This window comes from Eptesicus fuscus, chromosome 3 (genome assembly GCF_027574615.1).
Source record: "Eptesicus fuscus isolate TK198812 chromosome 3, DD_ASM_mEF_20220401, whole genome shotgun sequence".
Lineage (NCBI taxonomy): Eukaryota > Metazoa > Chordata > Mammalia > Chiroptera > Vespertilionidae > Eptesicus > Eptesicus fuscus.
The window spans coordinates 71,330,423-71,356,642 of NC_072475.1; the positions used below are offsets into that span (position 1 = coordinate 71,330,423).

Consider the following 26,220-nt stretch of genomic DNA (forward strand, 5'->3'; position numbering starts at 1 on the left):
ACCGTGGAAACATTGAAAAAAATCAGTCATTCCTAGAAGTAGGTGCAGGCAGAGTACAGAGGCAGAGCCAGAGGACATTTACCACAGTGAAAATACTCTGTACTAAAATGATGTCAATTTGCATTTGTGCAAGCCCATAGAATGTACAACCCCTAAGGCAACCTATGGACTCTGGGTAATTATGATGTGTCAATGTAGGTTCACGTTGATAAAAATTGTATCATTTTGGTGGGTGATATTGATAAGGGTGGGGATGTGCATGTGTCGGGCAGGGAGTTTAGAGGGGTACCCTATACCTCCCTCTAAATTTTGTTTTAAATCGAAGACAGTGCTTGAAAAGTATTTAAAAAGCGTTATTACTGTTATTTCTTATATTTTATTTTGTGTATTGAATTCAATGATTTTAGTTGAGGGGAATCTTTTAAAGTATACATATTTTTAAAATTACATGGATTGTCTTGCCAAAAAGCCTGAAAATCATACCAGAAAGTTTGATAAGAGCCCACTAAGGATACATTCAATTAGCTTTATCTTAATGCTAAGTGTTTGTGGAGTTACTTGAATTTATTTTCTTTGTTTGAATTTAAAATTTTTATAGATTTGATAAATAAAGATAGTCTACCTGTTAAAGGACAAATAAAGATCACCAAAAAAGGATACTTGTGATTACTGAGTTCTATAGCATCTATATCAGATTGCAAACCCTTTGGCTACACTGAAAAAAATTGACAACTGGACTACAAAATAGCTTCTCTCCACTTTCTGTGGGATGTGCTAAAATGTGACCACTGTGGCAAAGAAAATGAGTCAAAAGAAACTCTTTTTAAAAGTTTACCTGAACAAAACATGGAGATAGATCCTCTTTCATTGCCTGTGATTAATTAAGTAGACTTCACTTACATATTTGTTAGAAATAGTTGTTTAGGCCCTAGCCAGTTTGGCTGAATGGATAGAGCATCAGCCTGCAGACTGAAGGGTCCCAGGTTCGATTCTGGTCAAGGGTACATGCCTGGATTGCAGTCTCGGTCCAATGTGCAGGAGGCAGTCAATCCATGATTCTCTCTTATCATTGATGTTTCTATCTTTCTCTTCCTCTCCCTTCCTCTCTGAAATCAATAAAAAGAAATAATAATAATAAAAAAGAAATAGTTGCTTAGCCATAACCAGTTTGGCCCAGTGTATAGAGAGCATCAGCCCACAGGCTGAAGGGTCTTGGGTTCTATTCTTGTCAAGGGCACATACCTTGGTTGCAGGCTCTATCCCTGGCTGTGGTGAGGTATATGCGGGAGGCAGCCAATCCATGTGTCTCTCTCATTCCATGTTTCTCTCTCTGTGTCTGTCCCCCTTCCTTCCACATGCTCTAAAAATCAATGGGGAAATATTCTTGGGTGAGGATTAACAACAACAACAACAAAAAGTAGTTTCCTAATTTAAGGGAGGGTTGGAGGTAATAAATAGTTGAACCAATCAACAGAAACTAAAGCTACCTCCAATATTTATATGCAAAGGTCTTGAAAAGGTTGTTCTATAGTAAAATACTGTCAATTGTAGTATTTTATGGTGTTTTATTTTTGTTGCTATTGTTGGTATTATTTTTCTTCTAAAACTCTTCTAAGCTTGAAGAGGTTGAATTTTATATGGAATCAAACTCTAATTAAGTCAGCCTTTTTGCATGAACTTCTACTGTACTCTAAAGGTGAATTCTTGCTGCTTGATCTTAGTAGTTCTTTTATGAATTCAGTTAAGCCTGGAAGAGTGTCTTTTGAATGTTTGATTAATTGTGAAGTATATTTGAAACAGCTTCTGTTTCATAACCCTTTTGTAGAACTTTTAAGCTCCATTACATAACAATATTCATTGAATTAAATGGAAAACTTGACATATGTCTAGAGGAAGTTTATTTTTCTATCTGTGTCTGTGCCTTTTATAAGCTATACCCTGAATTTTATACTTACCAGTGCTTTCACCAGTGCTAGAAAATAGGGAATCTGAGAACCTGTGCCCTATATGAAGGCAGGGCCATGCTGAGTCAATACTTAGGTAACTGAGGGGTAAGTTCCAAGCCGGATGGATCAAATGAAAGCTTGGGGAACTTGCCATATTATTTTTCACTCTTTGCTGATTAATGTGGATTTCAGTTACTCAGCTTCAGGATTGATGATTGATTACCTCTCCGTCCCCCCACTAATGAGAATAAGGTTGAGGTTTACAATCTAAGGTATGAGTAGGTAGTGATTTTTATGTCTTCTATTATACCTGAAATATGTTAACCATAGCTTATCGTATAACCCTAGGTTATAATACCTTAAAAATAGATTTTATCATGGTCATTTAGGGGTTCTTGTTGTCCTTACTGTATTTAATCTATTTTTCATTTTAGTGGAAGTAAATTTAATGCTAAATATAACATTTTTTAAAATTGCCCCCTCAAGACATTGATTAATGGCCTAGATGAAACAACAGAATTTCAGTCATGCACTGTTTCTCTCTGCTACTCAGTCTGCTTTTAGGTTACTTTTAACAACATTTTTGGTACAAAGTTAATTTTAATATTAACCAAAAGAAAACCCCTAAGGTGAAAATATAGTAAAAGAAATAATATTTTTAAGCTTATCCATTACATTATTCTTTCCTACCAGGTACTTGACAGTAGAGTTAATGAGTCCTATTGAGTATTTGTAGTTTATTTTTATGAAATTACTAGTGTCCCCGTGCATGGATTCTTGCACATTGAAAATAAATTGATTAGTCCCTTCAGTGCAAGGACTAATGCAGGCAGTCCCAGGTGGTGGCTGACGGGGTGGAATGGGGTGAAATGGGTCAGACATGCCCTGGAGTCAACCTCCTGAATTCCCTCCCTGCCGGCCACACCTGGGCCAGCGCTGCGGCTTGAAGGGCATCTGCGGAGTGAGCAGGGTCCCTCTGGCAGGTGGGGTCCCTCGGCCTGGCCTGTGGGGATTGGGCCAAAACCGACTCTCTGACATCCCCTAAGGGGTCCCGGATTGCGAGAGGAATCGCGAGGAATCAGGCTCCCTCCTCTCTAGTTCTGGGTGTGTCACCCAAGAACTGCCGCTGCCAAGTGACCATAGCTCGGCAGCTCCTGCATTGAGCATCTGCCCCCTGTAGTGGTGAGTGTGCGTCATAGCTACTGGATGGTGGGACTGTCGCTTAGCTTTTTATCCTATATAATAAAAGCCTAATATGCAAATCGACCGAACAGCGGAACGACCCGCCAAATGACCAGTCACTATGATGTGCACTGACCACCAGGGGGCAGACGCTCATCACAGGAGCTGCCCCAGCCCAAGGCAGTGGGGGGCAGGGCAGGCAAGTGGGTGGCACCAGGCCAGCCAAGGCAGGTGCCAGCGGGGGCCCTCTGGTCACCCGACTGGTCACCCTTCAGATCGGCCCTGATTGCCAGCCAGGCCTAGAGAACCTATCTGTGCATGAATTTCGTACACCAGACCTCTAGTATATATAGATTTTAGTTGAACAATTTAAGCATTCCCTTCCCTCCTGATATCAAGAGGGTGTTATTTGTCCAATTTTATTCTACTTTTTCAAAAAAAATATAGATTTCCAGATGCTTTACTAATTTTATATAAGGTGGAACAAAGTTCTCTTTTTCTCAGCATTATCAATTAGCCAGTTATTTCCCATCAGCATTATCTATATTAGTTGTAAGCCTAAGGCAGTTTTACTCCTCAGGGGACATTTCACAATTGATTGATACAACTGGGGCTGTTACTGGCGTGCAGTTTGGAGGGAGGCAGGGATGCTATTAAACCTTCTAAATGTACAAAGCAGCCCCCTTCTGCCATAAAGACTTACTTGGCCCTAAAGGTTAATAATGCCCCAAATTGAGAAAGCATGGTGTATGCGACTTCATCTTTAAAGTATAGGGGAATGAAAATATTGCCCATAAATTCAGCATCCATATTTATACTGCCATGATTTATAAAAAAGATTTGAGGTGGCTTGACATGATATAATGGAGTTATTCCTCAAAGGTTATTAGATTATAGGAAGTTATCAGTTTGTCTCTGCACTTTTTAAGTTACAGAAATGGCTTCACTTCTTGAGACTGAGTTCATGGAATTCTTTTTTTTTGTGTGTGTGTTTTATTTCTTTCAAGCACTTAAATATAATGCCAGTGTTACGAAGGAGAAAACCATTCTTTTATTTGTGGCTGGACTAGTGCTCACTACATTTGTCATTGTTGGAGCCATCCTCTTCGTCCCAGGTAAGATGTGCAGTTTCAATCTAGTGAGGAAATCAGGGCTGATAAGTTTGAGAACATTGTTGGGGGTGGAGCTGCTGTAACCAATTACCACAAACTGGGTGTTATAAAACAATAGCAATTCTCTCAGTTCTGAAAACCTTATGTCTGAGATAAAGATGTCATCATGACTATACTCCCTCTCAAGACTCTTGGGGAGAATCCATTCCTTGACGCTTTCATTTTCTGGTGTTTGCTAGCAATCTTTTCAATTCCTTGGCTTCTGGCAGCATAACTCCAATTTCCACTGTGTTAAAACTCCTTCTGACTCTCTCTTCCAAAGACACTTATCATTGAATTTATGCCCCACCTCGTTAATCTAGGATAAGTTTCTTCTTTCAAGATCCTAAATTTTTTTCATATATTTTGCTGTATAATGTAATGCTCACCCTAATTCACAGATTCCAGGAATTAGGCGGTAGGTAGATCTTTAGGGCCACCATTCAACCCACTGCAAAGGCAAACTTCATCAGGCAAGACATGGAAGTGGGAATGAACATGGGAAACAAATCAATCTGAAACTGCATTTGCCTTTGGAGGATGGGAATGGGATTGGGGAATAAGGGTATGCAGGAAAGAACAGCAAGGATAGGCTGGTACTCAAAGTGTAGACAGTAGAAAGCCTTCATTTTATTAACAGAATACAATATGGGTCTAATATTTAGGAACAGAAATTTGGCAGCTTTCTTTGCAGCTGGAGTTAGTGAGGGTGTGGGGAGGAAAGAAATGAATTAAGAAGACAGCTACAAAGAATGGCTGTTTTGATTTTGGGACAGTTTGAATATAGCAAATGAAGGGATGGGTAAGAGTCTCCAAGGTTGTCAGAACGAGGCAAAGCCAATTGAAGGTTTTGACTTGTTGAGACTTAGATGTCTTCAGTTTGGTCTTAAAAAAAAAAGTCACTTATTTTGTGTGAGGTTTTGGGGTAAGAGTTAATTTTAAATGTTTTGCAATTTATAAGAGTAGTATTGAGATGAATACATTTAGTAAATTGAGTATTTTAACTTTTGATAGAGTAGGAAGTAAGTACGAAAATATTTTAAATGTTAGTTTTATTTATCAACAGGTGAATATTCAACAAAGAGGGCCAGTGGACTTGGTTTAATTGTAGTTCCTACAGTGATATTAATATTACTTCAGTACTCTGTGTTCATGATAGGTAAGTATCTGTTGTTTTAGCATGATTGTGTTTTTTTGCATTTAAAAAGCAGCATTTTGATTAACATATTTTTGTATGGTTTTATATAATATGAGTTAGGTTTTTATAATATAATAAAAGCTATTCTTAGTTAAATTCTTTCCTATATGTATTAATTTTAATGTTATATTAGGTTATCAAAGTATTTATTTTGTAAAAATGTGATTTTCAGAGGTATATTAATGCCAATAGTGGATTTTTAAAATTATGCTATATAATTTCTTAATGATGATCTTCATATTCTTATTTCAGTTTTTGAAGTTATAAGTAGATATTAACATTTTCATTCTCTTATTTTGCTAAAACTCTCTTTAAAAAAACTAGTTATACAAAATAGGGTTGTAAATCATAAAGAATTATTGCAAATCTTAACATTGTAGTTTTAAAAAATGATAGAGCTATCCAACCTATAATTGGTAACAATTTCCACTGCATTTGGGAGTAAATCATTAAATATTTTTATTATTATTAAAGAATCTATTTTTTTTTCCATTTGCACATTTAACTCTTGGTATGAGAGCCTATCTCTGGGTTGCTATATATTAACAAGGTATTAATTTGTTCTAAAAACACAATTAGGGGTTATGATGTTTACAATGGCATGCTTGAACCGTGGTTCTCCACCAGAGCGATTTTGTGTGCACGTGCTGAAGCCCTGCTAATAGCCACCCCTATTGTAAAATACCCACGTGTGGTAAAAGCAGCCTTGTTCTAAGATCTGGGGTAAAAACTGCCAATCCAGCCTAGCTCCCTGCAGAAATGAAAGGCTGCTGAGGGTGTGAATGTGGAGCTGACTCCAGGAGTGGAGAGAGATGGCTTAGGTCACTGGGAAAGCAGCCACCACCTGACAAGGAGCTCCAGAGCCAGTCGTTGGTCCTAGGACACTGACCTTGACTGTACGAAATACAAGTGCAAGTTATTGCTTCTTAAACACTCGCAACATGCTTTTTCCTTGAAGCTCCAGCTATTGGGATGTCCTCCTTCAGCATCACCATATTGATCCTTCAGGTGCTGGGCTTTGTGCTCTCTGTGGTCGGACTAAGCCTCTGTGTCTCAGGTAAGGGTCACAATCTTCTCTAAACTATTTCTCTATTACCAGTAATATCTCATAGAGCTCTTCTTCTCTTCCCTTTTCTTTGTTTTTCTTATTCTGTTTTAAATGTATAGACTTTATTTTTTAGAGCATTTTAGGTTCATGGAAAAACTGAGTGGAAAATAGAGTTCCCCTCTCCCCCATCTACTCACAGCCTCCTCCGCTATCAACATCTCCCACCAAGTAGTTCATTTGTTACATTGACATAGCATTATCACCCAAAGTGTATAGTTTATATTAGGGTTTATCTTGGTGTTGTACATTCTGTGATTTTTATAAATGTACTAGAGGCCTGGTGCACGAACTCATGCATGGGTGGGGTCCCTTGGCCTGGCCAGCGATCGGAGGTGATGGGGTTGGGGGGGCAGCTGGCTTGGGGGAGGGACCACAGGAGGTTGGCCTTAGCATCCAGCTAACCAACAGCCAATTCTGTGAGGAATCGGGCTCCCTCCTCCCTCCTGTCTGGGTTCAGGGTGCGGGTGAACCAGATTCATGGCCGTCAGGGCCCCGGCAGCAAGGTCTGGGTCAGTGAGCATCATTCCAGTTGTTTGGTTGTAAGGGTTGCTTAGGCTTTTATATATATAGATAATGACATGGATCATAGTCATAGAATATCATATAGAAAAGTTTACTTGCCCTAAAAATCCTCTGTGCTCTTCCCATTCATCCTCCCTATTCAGAAACCCCTGGCAACCACCCATCTTTTTACTGCCTCCATAGTTTTGCATTTTCCAAAATGTCTTAAGCTTGGAATCATATAATATCTAGCTTTTTCAAATTGGCTTCTTTCACTTAGTAGAGTGCATTTAAGGTTCCTCCATGACTTTGTTTGGCTTGATAACTCATTCCTTTTTATCACTGAATAATATTCCATGGTTTGAATGGACGATAGTTTGTTTATCCATTCACCTATTGAGGGACATCTTGGTTGCTTTCAGTAAATGGGAAAGGTATTAACTTGTTATAAAATCACAGAACTAGACCCACAATATAGAAATGAATGTTTTTGTGTGGACATGTCTTTTCAACTTCATTTGGGAAAATACTAAGGAGTGCAATTGCTAGATTGCATGTTAAGAATATATCTAGTTTTGTAGTAAATTACTATTTTGTGTTCCCACCAGCAATGAATGCACATTTCTGTTGCTCTACATTCTTTTCAGCATTTAATGTTGTGAGCTTCTTTCATTTTTCACTATCATTTTGTCCCCACTGAGATTAGTGTTTTTCTATTGGCTGTATATAGCTTATGGGCTGTTTGTTTAGTGACCAAACTGCCCTTCCTGTAGTCATGGACGAGCTTTTAAAATAAACATTGGATGGAGGCTTAGGCTTCACAAACTATTTCCAATTAGTCTTGATGTGATAAGGTACATGCTATGCCAACAAGGCTTTTCTATTTTAGTAATTTGGAGTCATTTCATTGACTGAGTTAATAATGCAGGTACATATCTAGGTAATTTTTGTTTCTTGATAGTGAGAAAAATAATTACTCTCCCTAAAACTTAATTTTATTACTGTTATTGTTTCTTTTAAGAAGTTCAGTTGTTTCATGTGAATTTCTAATATAAAATTTTATTTGTTTTTGCAGAGTGCACCCCAATGCATGGTCCTCTTCTGATTTCAGGTTTGGGTATTATAGCTTTAGCAGAATTACTTGGATTAGTTTATATGAAATTTGTTGGTAAGTCAACTTTCATTTTTATTAGTCTATGCCAAGAATTTCAAATATACTATGATTTGGAAAATGTTTTTGGTTGGTTCTTGCAGCTTAGGATCAAAGAAATGTATTGGAAACTAATTAAAAAGGTAGAAATCATGAGATATTGAAAAGTTTAGATTATAGACTAGTTTAAAAGAAAATGGCTGTATGTTTTTGAATGCATAAACCTTTTAATGCTATGGAAAAGGAGAACTGGTTGAGGATTGATTTTAATAAATAGAAAAGGGTTTTTAATTGGCCATTGTTTGTGAGATAGAGCTCTTTCACAGAGACCTACTTCTCACTTGCTCTTCTTGCAGACTGGACTGGTTATGGGCCTTGATGCCCAGAAGTGGACAGGAATTGAAAATCAAAATCTGTCATTTTTGCTAATTAAAGAGCAGTGTCCTCTGATAATTGACTTTGAAATATTTTTAGTTAAAAGCATTACACTATAATAAAAACATTGTGTTTTAAAATTTAGACTTCTTTTATTTTAAAAATCAATTATTATTAACTGTGGAATCAACTTATTGTTTCTAAACTTTGTATTTAATCTGCCAATTTTCAGTTTACAGATTTTTGTATGTTATTTTTTAAAATATATTTTTATTGATTTCAGAGAGGAAGGGAGAGGTAGAGAGAGACAGAAACATCAATGATGAGAGAGAATCATTGATTGGCTGACTCCTGCATAGCCCCTACTTGGAGTTAAGCCTGCAACCTGGAATCAGAGTGCACCCCAATGCATGGTCCTCTTCTGATTTCAGGTTTGGGTTTTATAGCTTTAGCAGAATTACTTGGATTAGTTTATATGAAACTGTGACCTCCTGGTTCATAGGTTGAAGCTCAACCACTGAGCAACACCATCCAGATTGTATAAGTTATTTTTAATACATATATAATGAGATATCTGTTTTTAATAGTGAGTGCCTAAAGATTTTCTCTACAATCTGTTTTTTCCCAGTGTTTCTTTTTAAAACTCTAAATTTATGAAGTAAAGCAAACTCTTAAACATTTATCAAAATAATCAAAAGTTACAAACTAATGAAGTTAAAAAAAAATCAGTCTTTGTGCTTTACTTCAGGCATAACTTATGTTTATAAAAATTCATATAAAACTTGAATTCAATTAAAATAATTTTTGAATTAAACAAATTCAAATATTCAAATAATTTTCCATATGACTTGCATATTACTTTCAAAGAAGTTTTATCTTTATTTTTGAACTTCAGTTTTTGCTGACTGGTCATAGAGTTCAATTCTGTTATATATTCTTTGTCTCCCTTTAATTAATGCTTATTAAACAATTAAAACACAGTACTTAACTAAAATTCACCTGTCTTTAGTTTATGTGTTAATAAAGTTAGGGTGATTTTGTCACTGAAATTTTCTCAGTTCATGCCTCATCAATTCTTAAAATACAATTAAGACTTATAAAGCAGAATGGCATTCATTTGGTAGCTATCATGAGCATCACATTATGAATGTTGATATATATTCTATTTTTGTTGAATCTTCCTTCTAATCACCATTTGTCTAGTTCTGGAAAATGGAACTGCTGATTATGTTGCTCCCTGTGAATGCCTGAGAACAGTATGTGAGCTACAGTATCCACACAGCATTATGTAGTATTAGGTGTCACTCACTGATGGTCAGATCTTTGTTATTTTTTCCCTTCATTATCTGGTTTGCCCTCCCTTTTATTGCCATTCCCCCGATGCCTTTCATGTCTAACAAAGAAGGATGTGCAGTACAGTTGCCAATAGGTCCGGAGATGCTGACTCAGGTGGAAACAGGCATTGTCTAGCTGCCCCCCTTGACCTTGCTCTCCCCCCTTCTCCATTCCAACATCCCTAAGAAGCCCGTGAAACCATAAAATTACAAACGTACTGTTCTCACATGAAAAGCAAAGGGAGATTATGAAAAGTCACCAGGTTATTTTTTATCTATCTTACTTAAATATGCCATGTGTAAATTAAGAATTTAACCCATTTCATTGACATGGTGAGAATATTCTAAATTACCTTTTCACATCAACCTGCCTGATGCCAGAGTTCAGAGGCACCCCTGCCTTCAGCTGAAGGGCAAGAAGGACAAAGGTACAGGAACGTTGCTCTTTAGATGCTGCTGTAGACTAGGAAAATGGATGTGTGTTTCTTACAGAGTCTGTGAAGCTGAGTATGTGTAACATTAAGGTTGCAAATTTGAGCATTTGAAACAGGAAGTAAAAATAGTACTTGTTTCCAGAAAAACTTTTACTCATTGCAGATGCTCTGTTTTGGAAAAGCCTAATGAATGTGTCTCAACTTAAATGCAATATAATTCTCTGATAGTTACAAAAAAAAAAAAAAAAATCAAAAAAATTCCAAGCTATCTTTTTAAGATTAAGTTAATATTCCTATGAGAAGTTTAACTTTGATCATTTGCATTATTTCCAAGTTTAAATTTGTACCCTTACCTGTTACTTTAAGGAGTAAGATTTTAACTTTCCTTTTCTCTGGTCTTCTTCTTTAACTGTGTTGGATTCTTTTTCATGGAAGCACTTAAATTTTATAAAATGAAAATAGGCACTGGAAACAATGATAAATGAGAGCATATAGAAGATTAAAAGGAACTCTATCAAGTTAGGCTTGTTATTTATATAGGGTGTTTATATACTTGTTAAGTTTTTAAAGCCATTACCAGTATTAGGACTATAATCATGTTTTGATACAAATCAACCTAGTAGCATTCAGAAACCATATTGACCACATCTCAGGTATATTAGAATGGCATGGAATAGTGAGAGAGATATATAAAAATTTCAGTGAAATTGTCTTGTCCTTTGTGGACTTAAGGTGAATTCTGGTATCAATAGAAAAAGTATTTCTGAAAATTCACAAACTAGAATTATATTTATGGCATGCGTCAAGTGTTTCAGGGAGAGAAAAATAAGTCAAAACATTGCAAGTGAGCTCCTAAATGCTTAAGGCTTTGTGGTTTTAAATGGTGTAGATGTAGCTGTTGATGCCTTAGGCCCATGGTGGCTGCAGATACATTACAGTCATTCTTCTGTTACATAGGTCAGATGCGTATTGGAGAGGATTAACTCAGGCAAAATTAACTTCTGTGCTGTTTGGTTTTATTATATTAGAGGATCCACAGCTGACCGGTGTCCCTTTGAATCACTGTTCTTTATAGATCCTCCCCTTTTTTTTTTCAGAATGGTCTTGGCAAATCTGATGTTCCTTGTGCCTGAGAATTGGAACTCATAAACTATCCTTTACATGTGATTAAGATAGTAAAGGAGCAACTTGGCAGTTCTTATTACTAATTCTGATGAATAAATTTCTGAGCTCAAAAATATAACTCTAAAATCTGACCTCCAACCCTTCACTTTAGCAATCAGTAATTTTCTTGGATGGGACATAGATAGAGGGCATGGCTTAGTTGAACTGAGTTATATACATGTGACAGTCATGATGGGCCTAATAAAGTTCTGTAATTCTGCCTGGTCCATTTGGAAAGTTGCTAAATGTGAATTCACTAATATTGCCAAACCCATTTCTCTCCAGAGTACTATAAAAATAGGTTTTCTTCTTGATTGGTTGCAAGGCCCAAACCACTTTCTGTGTACCTCCTGTGAGAGAGCTTTATTTAAAATGACAGTAACAGTGATGGGAATCTCATGGGAGCTGGTACATAAGTGGGCCTCACAGAGAGGGGAATGGTAGGTTGTTCAGGAAGTGGAAGGATCCAGTATGTCTCCGGACTGAGTCATCGTGCTGCCCTCTCAGGAACAAGAGTCAGTTAGCCCATCAGCCAGTTATGGTTACTTGGTTCCTCTCTCTGTGGTTCTTTTCCTGCTAGCCAACTAGCTCATCCTCTCCTTTTTAGGTTCTTATTCTTCATCCTATTTATGTCTTCCCACTGATAGCTTTTCTTACCTAGAGCTGTAAGCTTTGAGCTTCTCCTTGCTTACTTTCCCTGTCACCTTCCTTTACCATCGCCAACTTTCTAGTCATCTGATACTCTCCCTTCAGATTTCACGGGGAGAAGAAGCTTCCCAGGCCAGTCAGCAGTCATTTTCCCTGTTCCAGAGCCTTATCAGCTTCTGGCCCACCTAGAGAGTGGCTGCCCTTGAGTCGGGTTTCACTCATCTGCATTTCCCATAAGCTTTGGGAGCTTCATAAAGTGGGTCTGGAAGAAAGGTAGCATAAATAGCATAGAAAACTAGAGCAGTTCTGGGGCCTGCCTCAATCTACTAATAAGCAAATCCAGTGCTGTCATCCAATTCAGAGAGCAGTGGAGTTGACTACTCTAACTGGTAGCATCCTCCTCCTACAGAGTCATTCACAGGATGTTGCTGGTTGAGGCTTTTGTATCTGCAGGACTCTGATTCTGTATTAAAGATTGGTTTTAGCTGCTCTGGGTACTCCTCGCTTGGTTTTTTAAGAAAGTTCTCTCTTCTTCTCTATGTACCTAGAGCAGTTCTTTTTCATTTGTCACATTCTTCATGCTCTATATTCCTTCATCTTCATTAACCAATACATTCAGAAGCAGTGAAGGGTTAGCTAAGAAGGAACACAGAGAAGGACTTGGCTGTAGCTGAAACTAACTGTCTAAAGTAACTCTTTAAACTCAGAGGGATCTGAATATTTTATTTCATTTGTTACCTACTTGGAGCTTTGAAAACTGGAAAGATGAAAGAAAGGAAAAAGAAGACTAGGCTACAAGGAACAAGAGCAGTGAGCTAAGGGTGGGTGATGGAGCAAAGGCAGAGATTGGTCGCATTCTGCCCACTTATTAGGGAGGATGTTGAGTCCACAGTGGGGTGAGTAGATGACATCGTTTTTCCACCATAAAGTGGGGCAGATATGGTATATGCAAGTGAGCAGATGGGTATGTTTATTATTTGATGCAGGTGGATTATTTGCACCATTTTAATCTGTCAATTCATATAATTCAGAACATTCTGTATTTTTAAAATATATTTTTTATTGATATTGGAGATGAAGGAAGAACAAGAGAGAGAGAGACGTCAATGATGAGAGAGAATCATCTATCGGCTGCCCCCTGCAAGCCCCTACCCAGGATTGACCTTGAAACCCTGACGTGTGTCCTTACCAGAAATGGAACCATGAACTCCTGATTCATGGGTTGATGCTCAACCACTGAACCTCCCCAGCTAGGCAAAGATTCTGTATTTTTTAAATAGACTATCAAAACTGAAACTTGATGAACTTTTTGGCACTTCTAATTTTAGCCCTGAACATTTTATTTTAAAACTAAACACTATATTGGCTTAATTTCTTTCATTTATTTATTAATCATTTTCTTATGTTTTAATTTTATCAGCTTCCAATCAGAGGGCTATACAGCCTCCTAGGGTAAGTTAAAATTTCTTAAATGAATTGGGTCTGATCACTTGATTGTTTTGAATGAGGAATGGTAACTGAGATCTTGAACTTTTTTGCTGTCTGTTTAGTGTAACACCAAATTAAGAGAACTTTGAAGTCATTTCATAACCTTTGCATAATTGAATCCAATTCTATTTTAAAACCTGTTTGTTCATTTAGTAGCAATGGGATAGAATAAGTGATTCCTTGTCATAATGCAGACTTCTCATACCCAGTACTGAAAAGTTTATGTGTAAAAATAATGGTCATTGTCTCTGCTAAAGGAAAGCTGATTCTAATATATTGCCTCACCTGTTGTATTAATTTGATGTGCATATACAAAACAGTATTTCAGGCTTAAAATGAGGGATAAATTTATATTAAATTGATTTTACTTAAAATAATATATAAAATAAATGTAAATGTTGCTTTAAAGTATCTGTTCTGAATTATGATTCATTTCCCTCATTTTATAAGCATTTTCCTTCCTCCACACTGTATTGTCATTTTCACTATATCTTAGATATCTTAATAAGCTATCTGAGAAAATTCCAAGAAAAGGAGTAAATTTAGGAGATAAACTGAGAGAAATAAATGAGATGGGTTAAAAGAAAACCTTTATAAAAAGAGATTCGTCATGGTGACAGGCACAAAAGCTACTTTATGCAAATAAGACCTGGAAAGGACCGTATTGTACTCATCTTCCCATAAAGGATTTAATGATAGCTGTACCTGGAATGCCACAGGTGAGACTCCTGTGTGGCAGGAAGTGGGGATTGCATATGCTGCTAATTCTGACAAGCCTCGACAGACATGCCTGAAAGGCCAGGGGGAGCAGGGCTGCTCTACCATGGGTGTTTATTCTGAGTCTGGTGCCATAGCTACATGGTCACAAACACACAGCAGTTTTTCTTGTGCCTCTGTTAGAGATTATCCAGCCATTAGAACCTTAAATCCTAACACATTTTCTTTGCATGACTTACAAATGATTGTTTTGCTCTTATCTCTTGTTTAACTGTTCTATTTATTATGTTGCTCTTTATTTTGGACTTTAATACATTTTTCAAGAAGTTAGCATTTCTTGAATAGAGACCAGGTGGGGTGGGAAATTCTGCATATAAAAATAATGTTGAGAATAAGACAGTTATTATTAAACTATTAGTGAGACTTGGCAAGCTTTGCTTTTTAACCATTATTGCCTTGCTTTTAGACCATAGGATTCACTGTTTACTACATAGTTTAAATGTTAGCATATATAAATTTCAGTATGAAGGACATGAAATAGATTCTATTTTTATATAAATGTATTTTACATATTTTTCAGAAAGCTGTAGAGGAACCCCTTAATGGTATGTGATTATTATAAACTTGTATATTTTTCTTGATCCGTTACCAGATCATAATTTGAACTGGTCCCCAAAGCGTTTTTGTTTATGCTTTGGGAAAAATCCAGAGCTTTTTTTTTTCTTCCTTGACCTCTCTTTTTTGATTATTAATCAAGAATTAAGAGTATTATTTTGTAATGTTCTCACCTCTGAGGAAAATGCACTGCTCTGTGTCTCCCAGTAGTTGCATGCATTAGCCAAGTGATATTGGGCGAGGGGACTACTGCCTTCTTATATTGGCTAATATGAAGTGCTTTAGTGCCCCCAGTATAGAAGAATCTCAATTAGTTATAATTTATGGTTTATAAATTTTAGGAAGATATAGTCTCTCACCGTGGAGTGAGACCAAAGCATTTCACCTTCTTTCTCCCTAAATCTAGATTTATTTTCTTAACTGACTATTTCCTCTGTGGGGGGCTGTGGGTATGATCCACAGAAAGGCATTGTAATCAAATGCCTTAAAATTAATTTGTATTTATAGCTGTGAAATAGTTGGAATGATATTACAACCTAGTTGTTTATTTAGAAATGATCTTTAATTGTGGAACCTTTCTAATCGCTTGCTTGGCTTGTTACTAATTCTTAGCATTTAAAGAATCGAAAGGAATGATGAATGATGGTAAGTATAAAAAGCACATACAATTATAGATTGGTTAAAATATGGACATTGAAAAGAAATAAAATTGCTTCTTGGAAATATGGCATTTTAAATAAAAGGGACTCTGTCAAAACATAAAGGTTTGAATGTCTTGATTTATAAAACTTAAATCTACTCTGTTAAAATTGCACCACTAGTCATATAAAAGCTGTAGGGTGTCACCCATCAGCTCTCCAGTCGTACTGCTCACAGCAAAGAGAAACTACTGCTTTTTAAAAAACACCTTTCTGGTGTACTGACGGTTACTGTAAAATGGTTTTTATGTGACACGTAGATAATCTGGCACAAATCTTTATAATCTTGACAGAGTTCCTTTGTGCTTGTGTTGGTGATTTTGTTGCATTTAACCCATGGCAGCTTAATATCTCTGCTTTTCCACAAAGGAACTTGGTTCTAACCTTTAGGGAGAGGATTTAAAAGAAGAGAGAGAGCATGGTGGGTGTGGCTCGGCAGTTGAGTACCCACCTAGGAACCAAGAGGTCACTGGTTCCACACATACTCAAGTTTCGGGCTTAATCCCCAGAGCAGGATGCAGCCAATCCATGATGTTTCATTCTCACAGATGCTTCTATCTCTCTGTCTCTCTCCCTTTCTCTCTCTCTGGAAATCAAAAAAAAAAAAAGGTGTTAAAAACAAATGAACACCAATTCTTCCCTGCCCTCCCTTAAAAATCCTATCTAATAAAAGAGTAAATATGCAAATTGACCGTCACTCCAAGACACAAGATGGCCGCCCCCATGTGGTCAAAGGTGGCTGCCCCCATGTGGACACAAGATGGCTGCCACAAGATGGCCGGCAGGGGAGGGTAGTTGGGAGGGACCCAGGCCTGCAGGGGAGGTCAGTTGGGGGGTGACCAGGCCTGCAGGGGAGGGCAGTTGGGGGGGACCAGGCCTGCAGGGCAGGGCAGGGCAGTTGGGGGAGACCAGACCAGCAAGGGAGGGCAGTTGGGGGAGGCCGGGCCTGCAGGGGAGGACAGTTAGGGGCAACCAGACTGGCAGGGGAGGGCAGTTAGGGGTGACCAGGCCTGCAGGGGAGGGCAGTTAGGGGCAATTGGGCCAGCCGGGGAGCAGTTAGGTGTAGATCAGGCTGGCAGGGTAGTGGTTAGGGGTGATCAGGCTGGCAGGTAGAAGTGATTAGGGGCAATCAGGCAGAGGCAGGTGAGCAGTTGGGAGCCAGCAGTCCTGAATTGTGAGAGGGATGTCTGGCCGCCCGTATCGGGCCTAAACAGGCGGTCCCTCATGGGGTCCCAGATTGGAGAGGGTGCAGGCTGGGCTGAGGGACCCCCCCCCCCATGCATGAATTTCATGCACCGGACCTCTAGTCTATATATATAAAAGCCTAAACAACTGTTACCACCGGTTAACCAAAAGGCTGGTCGACTGGTCCCTATGACATGCACTGACCACCAGGGGGCAGACATTCAATGCAGGAGCTGCCACCTGGTGGTCAGTGTGCTCCCATAGCCAATCTCCCACGGCCAGCCAACCTCCTGCAGTCCCTTACCCCAGCCGGCTGGATGGTCAATGTGCCCCCACAGCCACCCTCCCACGGTTCCTCCTCCCCCCCCCACCCCCCCACCCAGCCAACCTCCCGTGGTCCCTACCCCTGGCCAGCCGACCCCAGTGGGCCCTGATTGGAACTGGGCAAGAGGGCCCCGATCGGCCCCGGTCACCAGCCAGGCCAAGGGTCCCACCCATGCATTAATTCATGCACCAGGCCTCTAATAAATAACTAAAAAGAGAGAGAGAAAAGTTTTGGCCACTCCAGTTTTTTCTTTTTGCTGGGGGGACTCTGGGCTAACAATTTAATTTTTTTATTAAATATTTTAAACACATACATTTGTTAAAGAAGTCAGAGATATTGAATGCTATAAGTATTCATTTAGTTCTATTTACACTTTAATGTGCTTTTACCTTGTCAAAAACTTCTTCATATGTTTAGTATTTACTGTCATGTCTTGATCATGTAAATAGCTCACTTTCCATTTTACTGTTTTAAAGTCTGTGACTGCCTGCTCACCTTTCTAGCAAAAGTGTAGCATTAACTCAATAGGCTGTATTCCACTGTACGATTAATGTTTGCATAAGAGTAAAATCACACCAAATGTCTGTTGGTGGATTAAGTTTAAAACAATGTTTAGGCTGTGTTCAACAAGGAGGCACAGAATGATCCCACTTTTGTAGCTGTGTGTCACAGCCTTTATTACAAACATGCGCGTTTTATTATACTAACTACGGCCCTCCAAAAATACCGTAGTTAGTAGGAATAAACGAAATCGTATTAAACAAAGAACTGGTGCATGGAATTGTGGCATGGTTTGCTCATGTTTTCATTCTGATGTCCTATTTTTTAATTTTTTTGTTCTTCCCTTTTCTATTGTGGAGTCATTCTTTAGTTGAATAGAGAAATGAAACCCCTTTTCCCCATGGTCAAAAAAACAGTATAAAACCTTGAGTACCACTTCCTTGGTTAATTTCCCTTAAGATGTGATTTTTTTTTAACTATTGGATGGGGAGATATAGCAGTTTTTGTTCATAGCACATAAAATCTATAATGACCTTTGAAATGTCCTTAATTTTGCTAATATTTAGCTGTACAGAATTTGTCGGTTAATTTTAAATGTCTGTCGGGTGGGATCATTGAGCTGACAGCTAACAGCATGATGCTCACAGTGTGTCTGCCTCGTCCATGACTGAGGTTCAGAGTACCCTCCTTGGGACCGTTTCCTCTTTGATTTATACCTAATCACATCTTTGTTTCACTTGCATTAAATGAATGATACAGATCTAAAGTGAATGTGATGGAATAGTATTCTATATTCTATGAGCAGTACCTTTTTCTTTACAAAATCAGCATCCCTTGGTTTGTTCTCAGCTAATCCTGCAAATGAAAGTGACCAGACTTGGTTGATCCTTATTCTCATTTGGCATTGCCCTTTCCCTTGCTGCCACAAAAATGGCTAATGATCTGCCTGCCTTATATCTGTGACCTTTGCAAACCTAAGATTAAATACTTTATTTTTAGATATTATATATCTGAAACAATTCCAAATTTTTAAGATAAATCAACTTGTTAATGCATAGGAAATAGACACATTACATGTTCATTTCTCAATTTTTCAGAGTAACTGAATTGAAGTGATGGACTCTGACTTGCAGAGTAATAAGATGTGAAAGGAATGCACTTATGTTTAAGGACCCTGACCTTGACTCACTCACTGTTCAAGAGAAGAAAACAAGAAAAGTGACTCTCATCTGTAAGAGAAAGTAAATCATTGAGTTTTAAATGGATATTACAGTTAAGTTTTTATTCAAAGCACTTGTGATTTAGTTAATAAAAGAATTATAATCTGTGTTGTGTGCCCAATTGCGATCCAGTTTTTTATTAATTTTCTTCAGTTAGGGGCAAAAGTAGAGTGGGCAACTTCCAAGAATGACGCCTTTCAGATCCTAGGACCTCTTGACTTTTCCTTACCAGTGTAAATTGGTTCAACGGGAGAATTACCTGGGACTAACCTGGTGGTTACCCAGAGATGTCACTGAAAAATGGTGGCTTCCTTCGAACCTTAGCAAACTCAGATTCACAGCCACTCTGGCAGTTATGGTGTTAGCCGAATAATGTGTCTGCCACTTCTACGTCATGGGAATAGCAAATTAAGTACAGGCAGGAATTTAGTTGGAAACATTTGTGTGTTGCTTTTGTGCGATGTGATATTCTTGGAGATCATGGTGTTCATTCTTGGGGGTTGCCATTCACACATTCTTCCTTCAATAGATTTAGGGTAATTTTACTGATGATGTCTTTTTCTTTTATTCACACAACCTTTCAACCCTGTCTTGTCCTCCTGTTGTTTGCTTCTGCTGTGCAAGATGTAGCACCTTTTCTCCTCTTTGAACACGGTTCAGTGACATGGTAGCGTCATTGCAGAAAGGAGCCAGACTTGTTCTCAGAGAACTGTGTTCACACGTTTCAGTGAAAGTAGTGATGGCTGTAGCATATGTATTCCCTTCCTTGGATTTGAAGGCACAGTCTATGGTGTTTCTTCACTTCTCTTCTGATCTGGGGCATGAAAAACCAAGATGGAGGTTTTAACTATGTGTCCCCTGCATGGCAACAAAGTGCGTGTCACTGTCAGGCCAATAGACCAGCCCTCGAAAGGTGGTTCTATTGCTACTGTATCTATGTTGCATGATATACACTCATCATCTTCCTCCTGTGTCCTGCCTCATATCCCCCTGACTCCACGATTGAAAAGTAAAGCAAAACCCCCGTTTTCTACGCCGTTAGAAGAAAATTAACGTTCTGACAGTGTGGTCACCTGGAGAATGTTTAGGTTATTAGCACTCGTTTTCCTCCTTTGTGGGTGTGTATTTGTATGTGCACATGTATAAGACAGGCACATTCTTCTCCTGTACGAACAACAGTGGGATACCTACAGTGGAGCAAATGCTAATTCATGCTTTTAGCAAAAACATTTAAAAACAAAGATCTTTATTGAGTGGGATTATATTTGATGAGAATATTTGATCACTTAAAACTTTTAAAACTTCTAGGTCAGATGCCAAGTCTTTTGACTGCTTACCAATACCCTCTAAAAATACTAGTGATTCTTCTTGCTTGTGTAATAATAAGACATTACTATTTGTAGTCATATTATGAATAGTTATTTCTCAGTCCACTGAATGTTCCCATGTGCCTCTTTAATGTCAAATTGATTGTCATATTTCATGTTGGGACCAAGTGGTTTGCCCAGGGCAAACCAGAATTTATGACCTGTGATGCCTCTCAGAAAACCGAACACACTATGAAGACAGCGCTTCTTGGAAAAAAACAAACAATCAAATTTTTCCGTATTTGTGTTGCTGTCCAAAATACTATATTATGTAGAGGGAGCTGTATTCCTTTATAAAACTTGCATGGCTCCTGCTGCTCTTTTTTTCCCTGAAAATATTTATATTTTATGAATATTGTTTGTTACTTTAGAAAACAATTTCAATGAAAGGAGGGAAAAAGCAGATGGACTTGAAAAAGATCCAAATTCTTATTCTCTATTAAGAAAAAGTCAGCTATGAAAATCTTTATAGTGAACTTTTTATACACTAACATTGTACCTTTTACTATGTGGTAACCTCTCCTTTATTTGGGGTTCAACTGGGACTTATCCATCCTCTGTGTTCTCTTTAACGCTGCCTCTCTTTGGAGGCATTCACTGCGTGAGACAAGGCAGAGAGGTAGCAGGATAAATGCCAGGCGAAAGCAAGTCTTGTTCTGAGTAGTTGTCAGCTTCTCTGGAAAAGGGACCACAGCAGCAGCATCCCTCTTGCTTGGGCTTCATTGGGCCAGTTCATTCTCATTCAATCAGATTGTCATGGCTCCCAACTTTCTGTCACACCTAATTCAAATAGCTAGCAGTGTTTTGGGCATCATATATCTGTTTCCCCCCATAATCTGCTTTTTACACACTGATCCAATTTTTGCCATTGATTCTTCTGTTCAATTTTATTTATTGTATGTCCTCAGAGTGATGCCATTTGTCATTTTTGCAACAACCGTTTCAACCTTTCTGGCCAAATCAAATTTTCCCTCGTCAAAACATTATCTTTCAGCCCTTCCTCCCCATTTCTCTCACTTGATTTGAAAATTCCTCCATAGCAAGAGCTTTCCTCCCCCTTCTTTTCCCTTCAGTGTCTTAGATACATTAGATATGCAGTATATATTTTATGTTGAGAATTGGTTGTATGTAGATGGCCCACTATTTTTAATAGGGTGAGCAAGAGTTTTCTTTTTAGGACAAATTTCACATACTCTGAAAACCTTCAGAGGTGGTGATTTTTCACCTGGAAACTCCAGGTTCATTCTGTTTAAAATTCTGAGAATGTCAGAATAAAATAATGAGGCTAGCCCATAATCAGAAGTATTGCTCTTAGCAGGATGCTGTAGTCACTTCAGTAAGTGACCAAACAAATTGTGGTTTGAGTTAATAAAGCTCAAAACTGATGAGTTTACTCCTTCATCTCAATAAGAATTGTGTTCTATTCCACCTTTAGATTTCTCTTGTCCCAAAGTGAGTATTCAAAAATAGACATCTGTCATGTTATGTATGGAAATACATCTCCTTTATTTACCTATCCTTGGAAACTAGAGAAATGATTGTTGGGCAACCCTTTATCTTTTTATGATGTTTTATTTGATGGTGAGTATGTTCAGAAAGTTTTACATGTGCTGTATTTTCAAAATCACTCACTCCCACTGGGGTCCTTTGTGAGTTTCCATGGCTAAAAGGGATAATCCAGGTACCTTTCAAGAGATGAGCAGTGAATGGGCAGTTTCCTGCCTTTGGTTTTTGACAGCTCTTACTTATCATTTAAGACCAGTTTTCCCATAAATTTATCTTTTAGAAAATAAAAAAAGAGAGAGCATTTGTAATAAGCTTCTCTGTAAGGCAATGTCAGTGGAATCTTAGATGTGTTATTAGGGTTGGTGAGAAAGGAAGACATTTCTGTTTTTATTAAATGGAGCATTATTTACAGAAGCCATCGTTGAGAATTAGACCCCACATCAGATGAATGTCCACTAACCAATCTAAATAAAGAAAACTCCAGTGTTGCTATGTGCAAGATCCTCTCTTGAGGGCTTTTTTCCATAGCAATTAAAGGTGTGCTATTTGTCAGTAGCCATTTTTCGAAGTGATTTAAAGACCAAAGTTGTTTTACAGCTGTGTTACCGTTAAAGGTTTTTTTTTATATGTATTAAATCAATTATCACTGTTGAAGCTTTGAATATCTGCAATCTTTGCCAAGGTACTTTTTTTATTTAAAAAACATAACTTTGTAAATATTACCCTGTAATATTACATATACTTAATAAAACATTTTAAGCTATTTTGTTGGGCTATTTCTATTGTTACTACAGCAGACCACAGCACATTTCTGAGAAATTTTGTTTATGAATGCTTTTCAAGTCAACAATGAAAAGGATCACTTAAAATGTTAATTTATAAATACTTTTTAAAGTATAATATACAACAAGGAAACTTTTAGTTGGAGCAAAAGTTTTTTTAAGTATTTTATTTCATTTTTTAAATATATTTTATTGAATTTTTACAGAGAGGAAGGGAGAAGGATAGAGAGTTAGAAACATCGATGAGAGAGAAACATCGATGAGCTGCCTCCTGCACACCCCAGGGATGGGCCTGCAACCAAGGTACATGCCCTTGACCGGAATCAAACCTGGGACCATTCAGTCTGCAAGCCAATGCTGTATCCACTGAGCCAAACCGGTTAGGCCTGGAGCAAAAGTTTCAATCAGCCTAGATCAGTGTGGCTCGTGGTGTGGGGGGCATTACTGATCAAGAGCACATACCTGGGTTGCAGGTCACTCCCCTCTCATTTTGGTCCCATGTGGGAGGCAACCAATCAAGGTGTCTCTTTTATGTTGATGTTTCTCTCTCTCCTCCCTCCGTCCCTTCCACTATCCTCAAAAAATTAATGGAAATAATATCCTCCAATGAGGACTGACAAAATGAAAAAAAGTTTTAAACAAATCCTACCTGTTGATTTCCCCCACAGTATAGTGAAAACAGCACAGGAGAAAGCTGGAGACTCTAGTCCTGGGTAGGCTGCTAACTAGCAGAGGAGCTTGGCAGGTAAGAGCAGCCACCTACCTGCCCCTCAGTGTCCTCCTCCTCCTGTGTGGAATGAGATAATCCTCCTCCAAAATTGAACTATAAATCCAAACCTTCTCCTTTTTGGTTGGTTATCAATTAGGACTATTTTGATTGGATGTGAAAGGAAACCTAAATCTAAGAAAAAAAGGGGCTTATTGGCTAGCATGATTGAAAATTCAGATGCACAACTGGATTCTGGGCCCAAAGAAGTATCAGAAGGATCCAATATCTTGCCAGCTTTCAGCTTCCCTCTCCTCCCTGTTGCTTTCCTGCCCAGATCGCATGTGAAGGCAAAGGGCTGACTGCAGTCCCATACCCACCTTCTCCCAAGTTCAGGGAGAGCAGAGGGGAGCAAATGGAGTGCATCTCCCTTTCTCAGGAGTCCCATCCACCCCAGATTGCACCTGGTGCTCTGCCTGGGTCCTGTGCGGCCCTCACTCAGTCAGGGAACCCAGGCATCTGATGCTATGATTGAGCCCACCTGAGGCCTGGGGCTAGCTGGAATGGAGGTGAGGGTTCCCCCTGGATTGGTGCTGGGGGTGAGGGGAAGTTAACTTGATCAGAGGATCATTGCCTGATGATGAGCTGTCATTGGAATATGGGGCCCAGAACTCCTAGTCAGTGCTGCATTCCTTGCAGGTTTGGACTCCGATTCTGTGTCGCATGTGTGATTCTAGAGCATTTGAAAGAAAAATAATATTTGGCAGCAAAGGACTATCTCATTCCTTACCTCGTAGGCGATTTAATTTTTGCGCATTTATGAGGACTTTCAGCCTCAGCAGGAGTAGCTAATGGAGCTCAGAAGCACTTGATGGCCCACCTCCTGCACGGAAAGCTGTTCTGGGTGGCAGGGCCCTTCCTCCGCCTGCTGAGAGCTCCCAGGGGTGCAGGCGTCCAGGTGAGACTGGATTTCCTTTCTGTGCGGCACCTCCTAGCTCAAGGTCTCCAGCTTGACACCTTCCGAAAATAATGGATTATGGTAACACCATCCGTCTAAGACATGATTTCACCAGGAGCTCCGAGATTTAGGCAGGACTGACAGCATTTGGTGTGAGGAGTGAGGCTGTGCCTGAACTCCTCCCCGTGTTTATGTTGCACGTATAAGCTTCATGCTCAAGCACTCATCCATCACATCAGAGGGAAATGAAGTTTTTAACCCTGAGTTATGGATAATTGGAAGGATGATGTTGAAAACAGCGCTGCAGACTGCATAGGAGTCAGTGGATCTAATTATCAGAACTCTGCTTAAAGTCTCTTGTTTATTTGCCATTGGACTAGGAGGCAGCAGTTCTTCAGCTCTGAAAATAGGGAGTTGGGGAAGAACGGGTATCTTTTCCCAATTTGTATAATAAGAAATGCTTGGTAAGGAGTCCAGTTGGGAGAGAAATGATTGGCCCGCGTGCACACTGCAGTCTGGTGCAGTCCCGAGGCTGGTTTGCGATGTGCAGACAGACTGGCTGTTGTTCTCTCCAGATCTTGCAGCACCATCCCAGGCACGAGCTCTGGGTCCTCCTCTGAAAATAATCCTGTTTCATCATAGGCCTGCTTCCCCTAAAAAGACAACTACCATGTATGTGGCTTTCTAATTTTCTGTGAATTCCCTGTGAAATTCCTCAAGGTTAAACTGACAATATGTAAGCTGGTAGTCTTCCTAACAAATGGATTATTTACCAAGTTTAAGTGTCTTTCTTCAATACACCCTGTATGTCTTCCACAGAAGCTCTCTATGTATTTATTTATGTTTCTACTTATTTATTTTAAATCCATAATAATATATCAGCCATTTTTATTAAAAACATTATTTGGGGTATGACATAGGTTTGGATGAAGTGAAAGTTTTGCATTGAATACACAAATTGGCTTGGGCTTCTGAAAGATGGAGCAGAAGCAAAAGATACCCAGAAAGAAAGTAGGCTGTAGAGGCAACGAAAGACCACAGGGTGTCCTGCGATTATTAGTAGGCAAACGCTATAGCAAAGCAGAAAACAACAGATACAGAGCAGAGGTAGGGTGGATGGCAGGTGGGAGTAAGCATGTTGAAGCATATGGACCCTTGCCAGAGTTACCTTAAGGGCAGAAGATGAAACATCAGCTGCTGAGGTGATGGCAAGATCATTCCTTTGCCAGAACCATCTTGGGCGCATTAGCTAACTGTTCTCTGAGCAATACTCCACTCTCTAAAGATAACTGTTGTGGGGCTCTTGCTACTTATTGTTTTGATTTCTACGTGAGTCCTATACAATACTTCTCTGACTTTTCCTCTTAACTAAATAAAAGAAAGGGATGCGTACCACTAGCAGTCTGGGACTTAGCCCAGCAGCTTATTACAAGTTCAGCATTTCTTTGTAGTCTCATGTTACTTTTATCTTTAAAATTGCATGAGAAAATTGAACTTTCCTCGTTAAGAGATCTGTAGAAATTTTTTTGTATAAAAATTAATGTTTAATCCTTTGATTAAAGTGAATAACTGAGGAAGCTATGCCACATTTTTCCCTGGTTGCTTCCCATAACTCCTAGCCGATGTAATTCTCAGAGGTATGGCCTTCTTTAGAGAAACATGGACTTATAATAAACTTATATTACTCGAGGTTGGCTGAGTGACTGTTTCCTGAATATTTGAATAAATACCGTGGTTTTAGGGAGATATAAATGTGTGTGGTGTATGTGTGTGAGAAAGAGAGACAGGGCGGCCTAGAAAGCAGGAAATTTGTTCCACCTCTGTCTTTGATTATAATATTTAATCCCCTTTCAATAATAAAATAAGTATGTTAATACATCACCCAGCCTGGATAACCATGGAGCTTATTCCTCCTCCACACCCTCAGAAATCCACACCCTCGGAAATCCACTGGAGTATGG

The 26,220-nt window shown here is 38.8% G+C and overlaps 1 protein-coding gene across 3 annotated transcripts in view; it reads left to right on the forward strand.

Moving 5' to 3' along the window:
• CD47 (CD47 molecule) overlaps positions 1-19,047 on the forward strand; it is a 55,078-nt gene extending 36,031 nt beyond the window's left edge. Inside the window, exons 4-11 of one of the 3 annotated variants that reach the window (XM_054713991.1) lie at positions 4,136-4,243; positions 5,346-5,438; positions 6,436-6,534; positions 8,162-8,254; positions 13,612-13,643; positions 14,977-15,001; positions 15,624-15,656; positions 18,818-19,047. In XM_054713991.1, the coding sequence (XP_054569966.1) occupies positions 4,136-4,243; positions 5,346-5,438; positions 6,436-6,534; positions 8,162-8,254; positions 13,612-13,643; positions 14,977-15,001; positions 15,624-15,656; positions 18,818-18,822 (488 nt within the window). In that variant the 3' untranslated portion in view covers positions 18,823-19,047. The remainder of the gene's footprint in view (positions 1-4,135; positions 4,244-5,345; positions 5,439-6,435; positions 6,535-8,161; positions 8,255-13,611; positions 13,644-14,976; positions 15,002-15,623; positions 15,657-18,817) is intronic. The other 2 variants (XM_054713992.1, XM_028153240.2) reach the window with 2 other exon arrangements.
• The last annotated feature ends 7,173 nt before the right edge of the window (positions 19,048-26,220 follow it).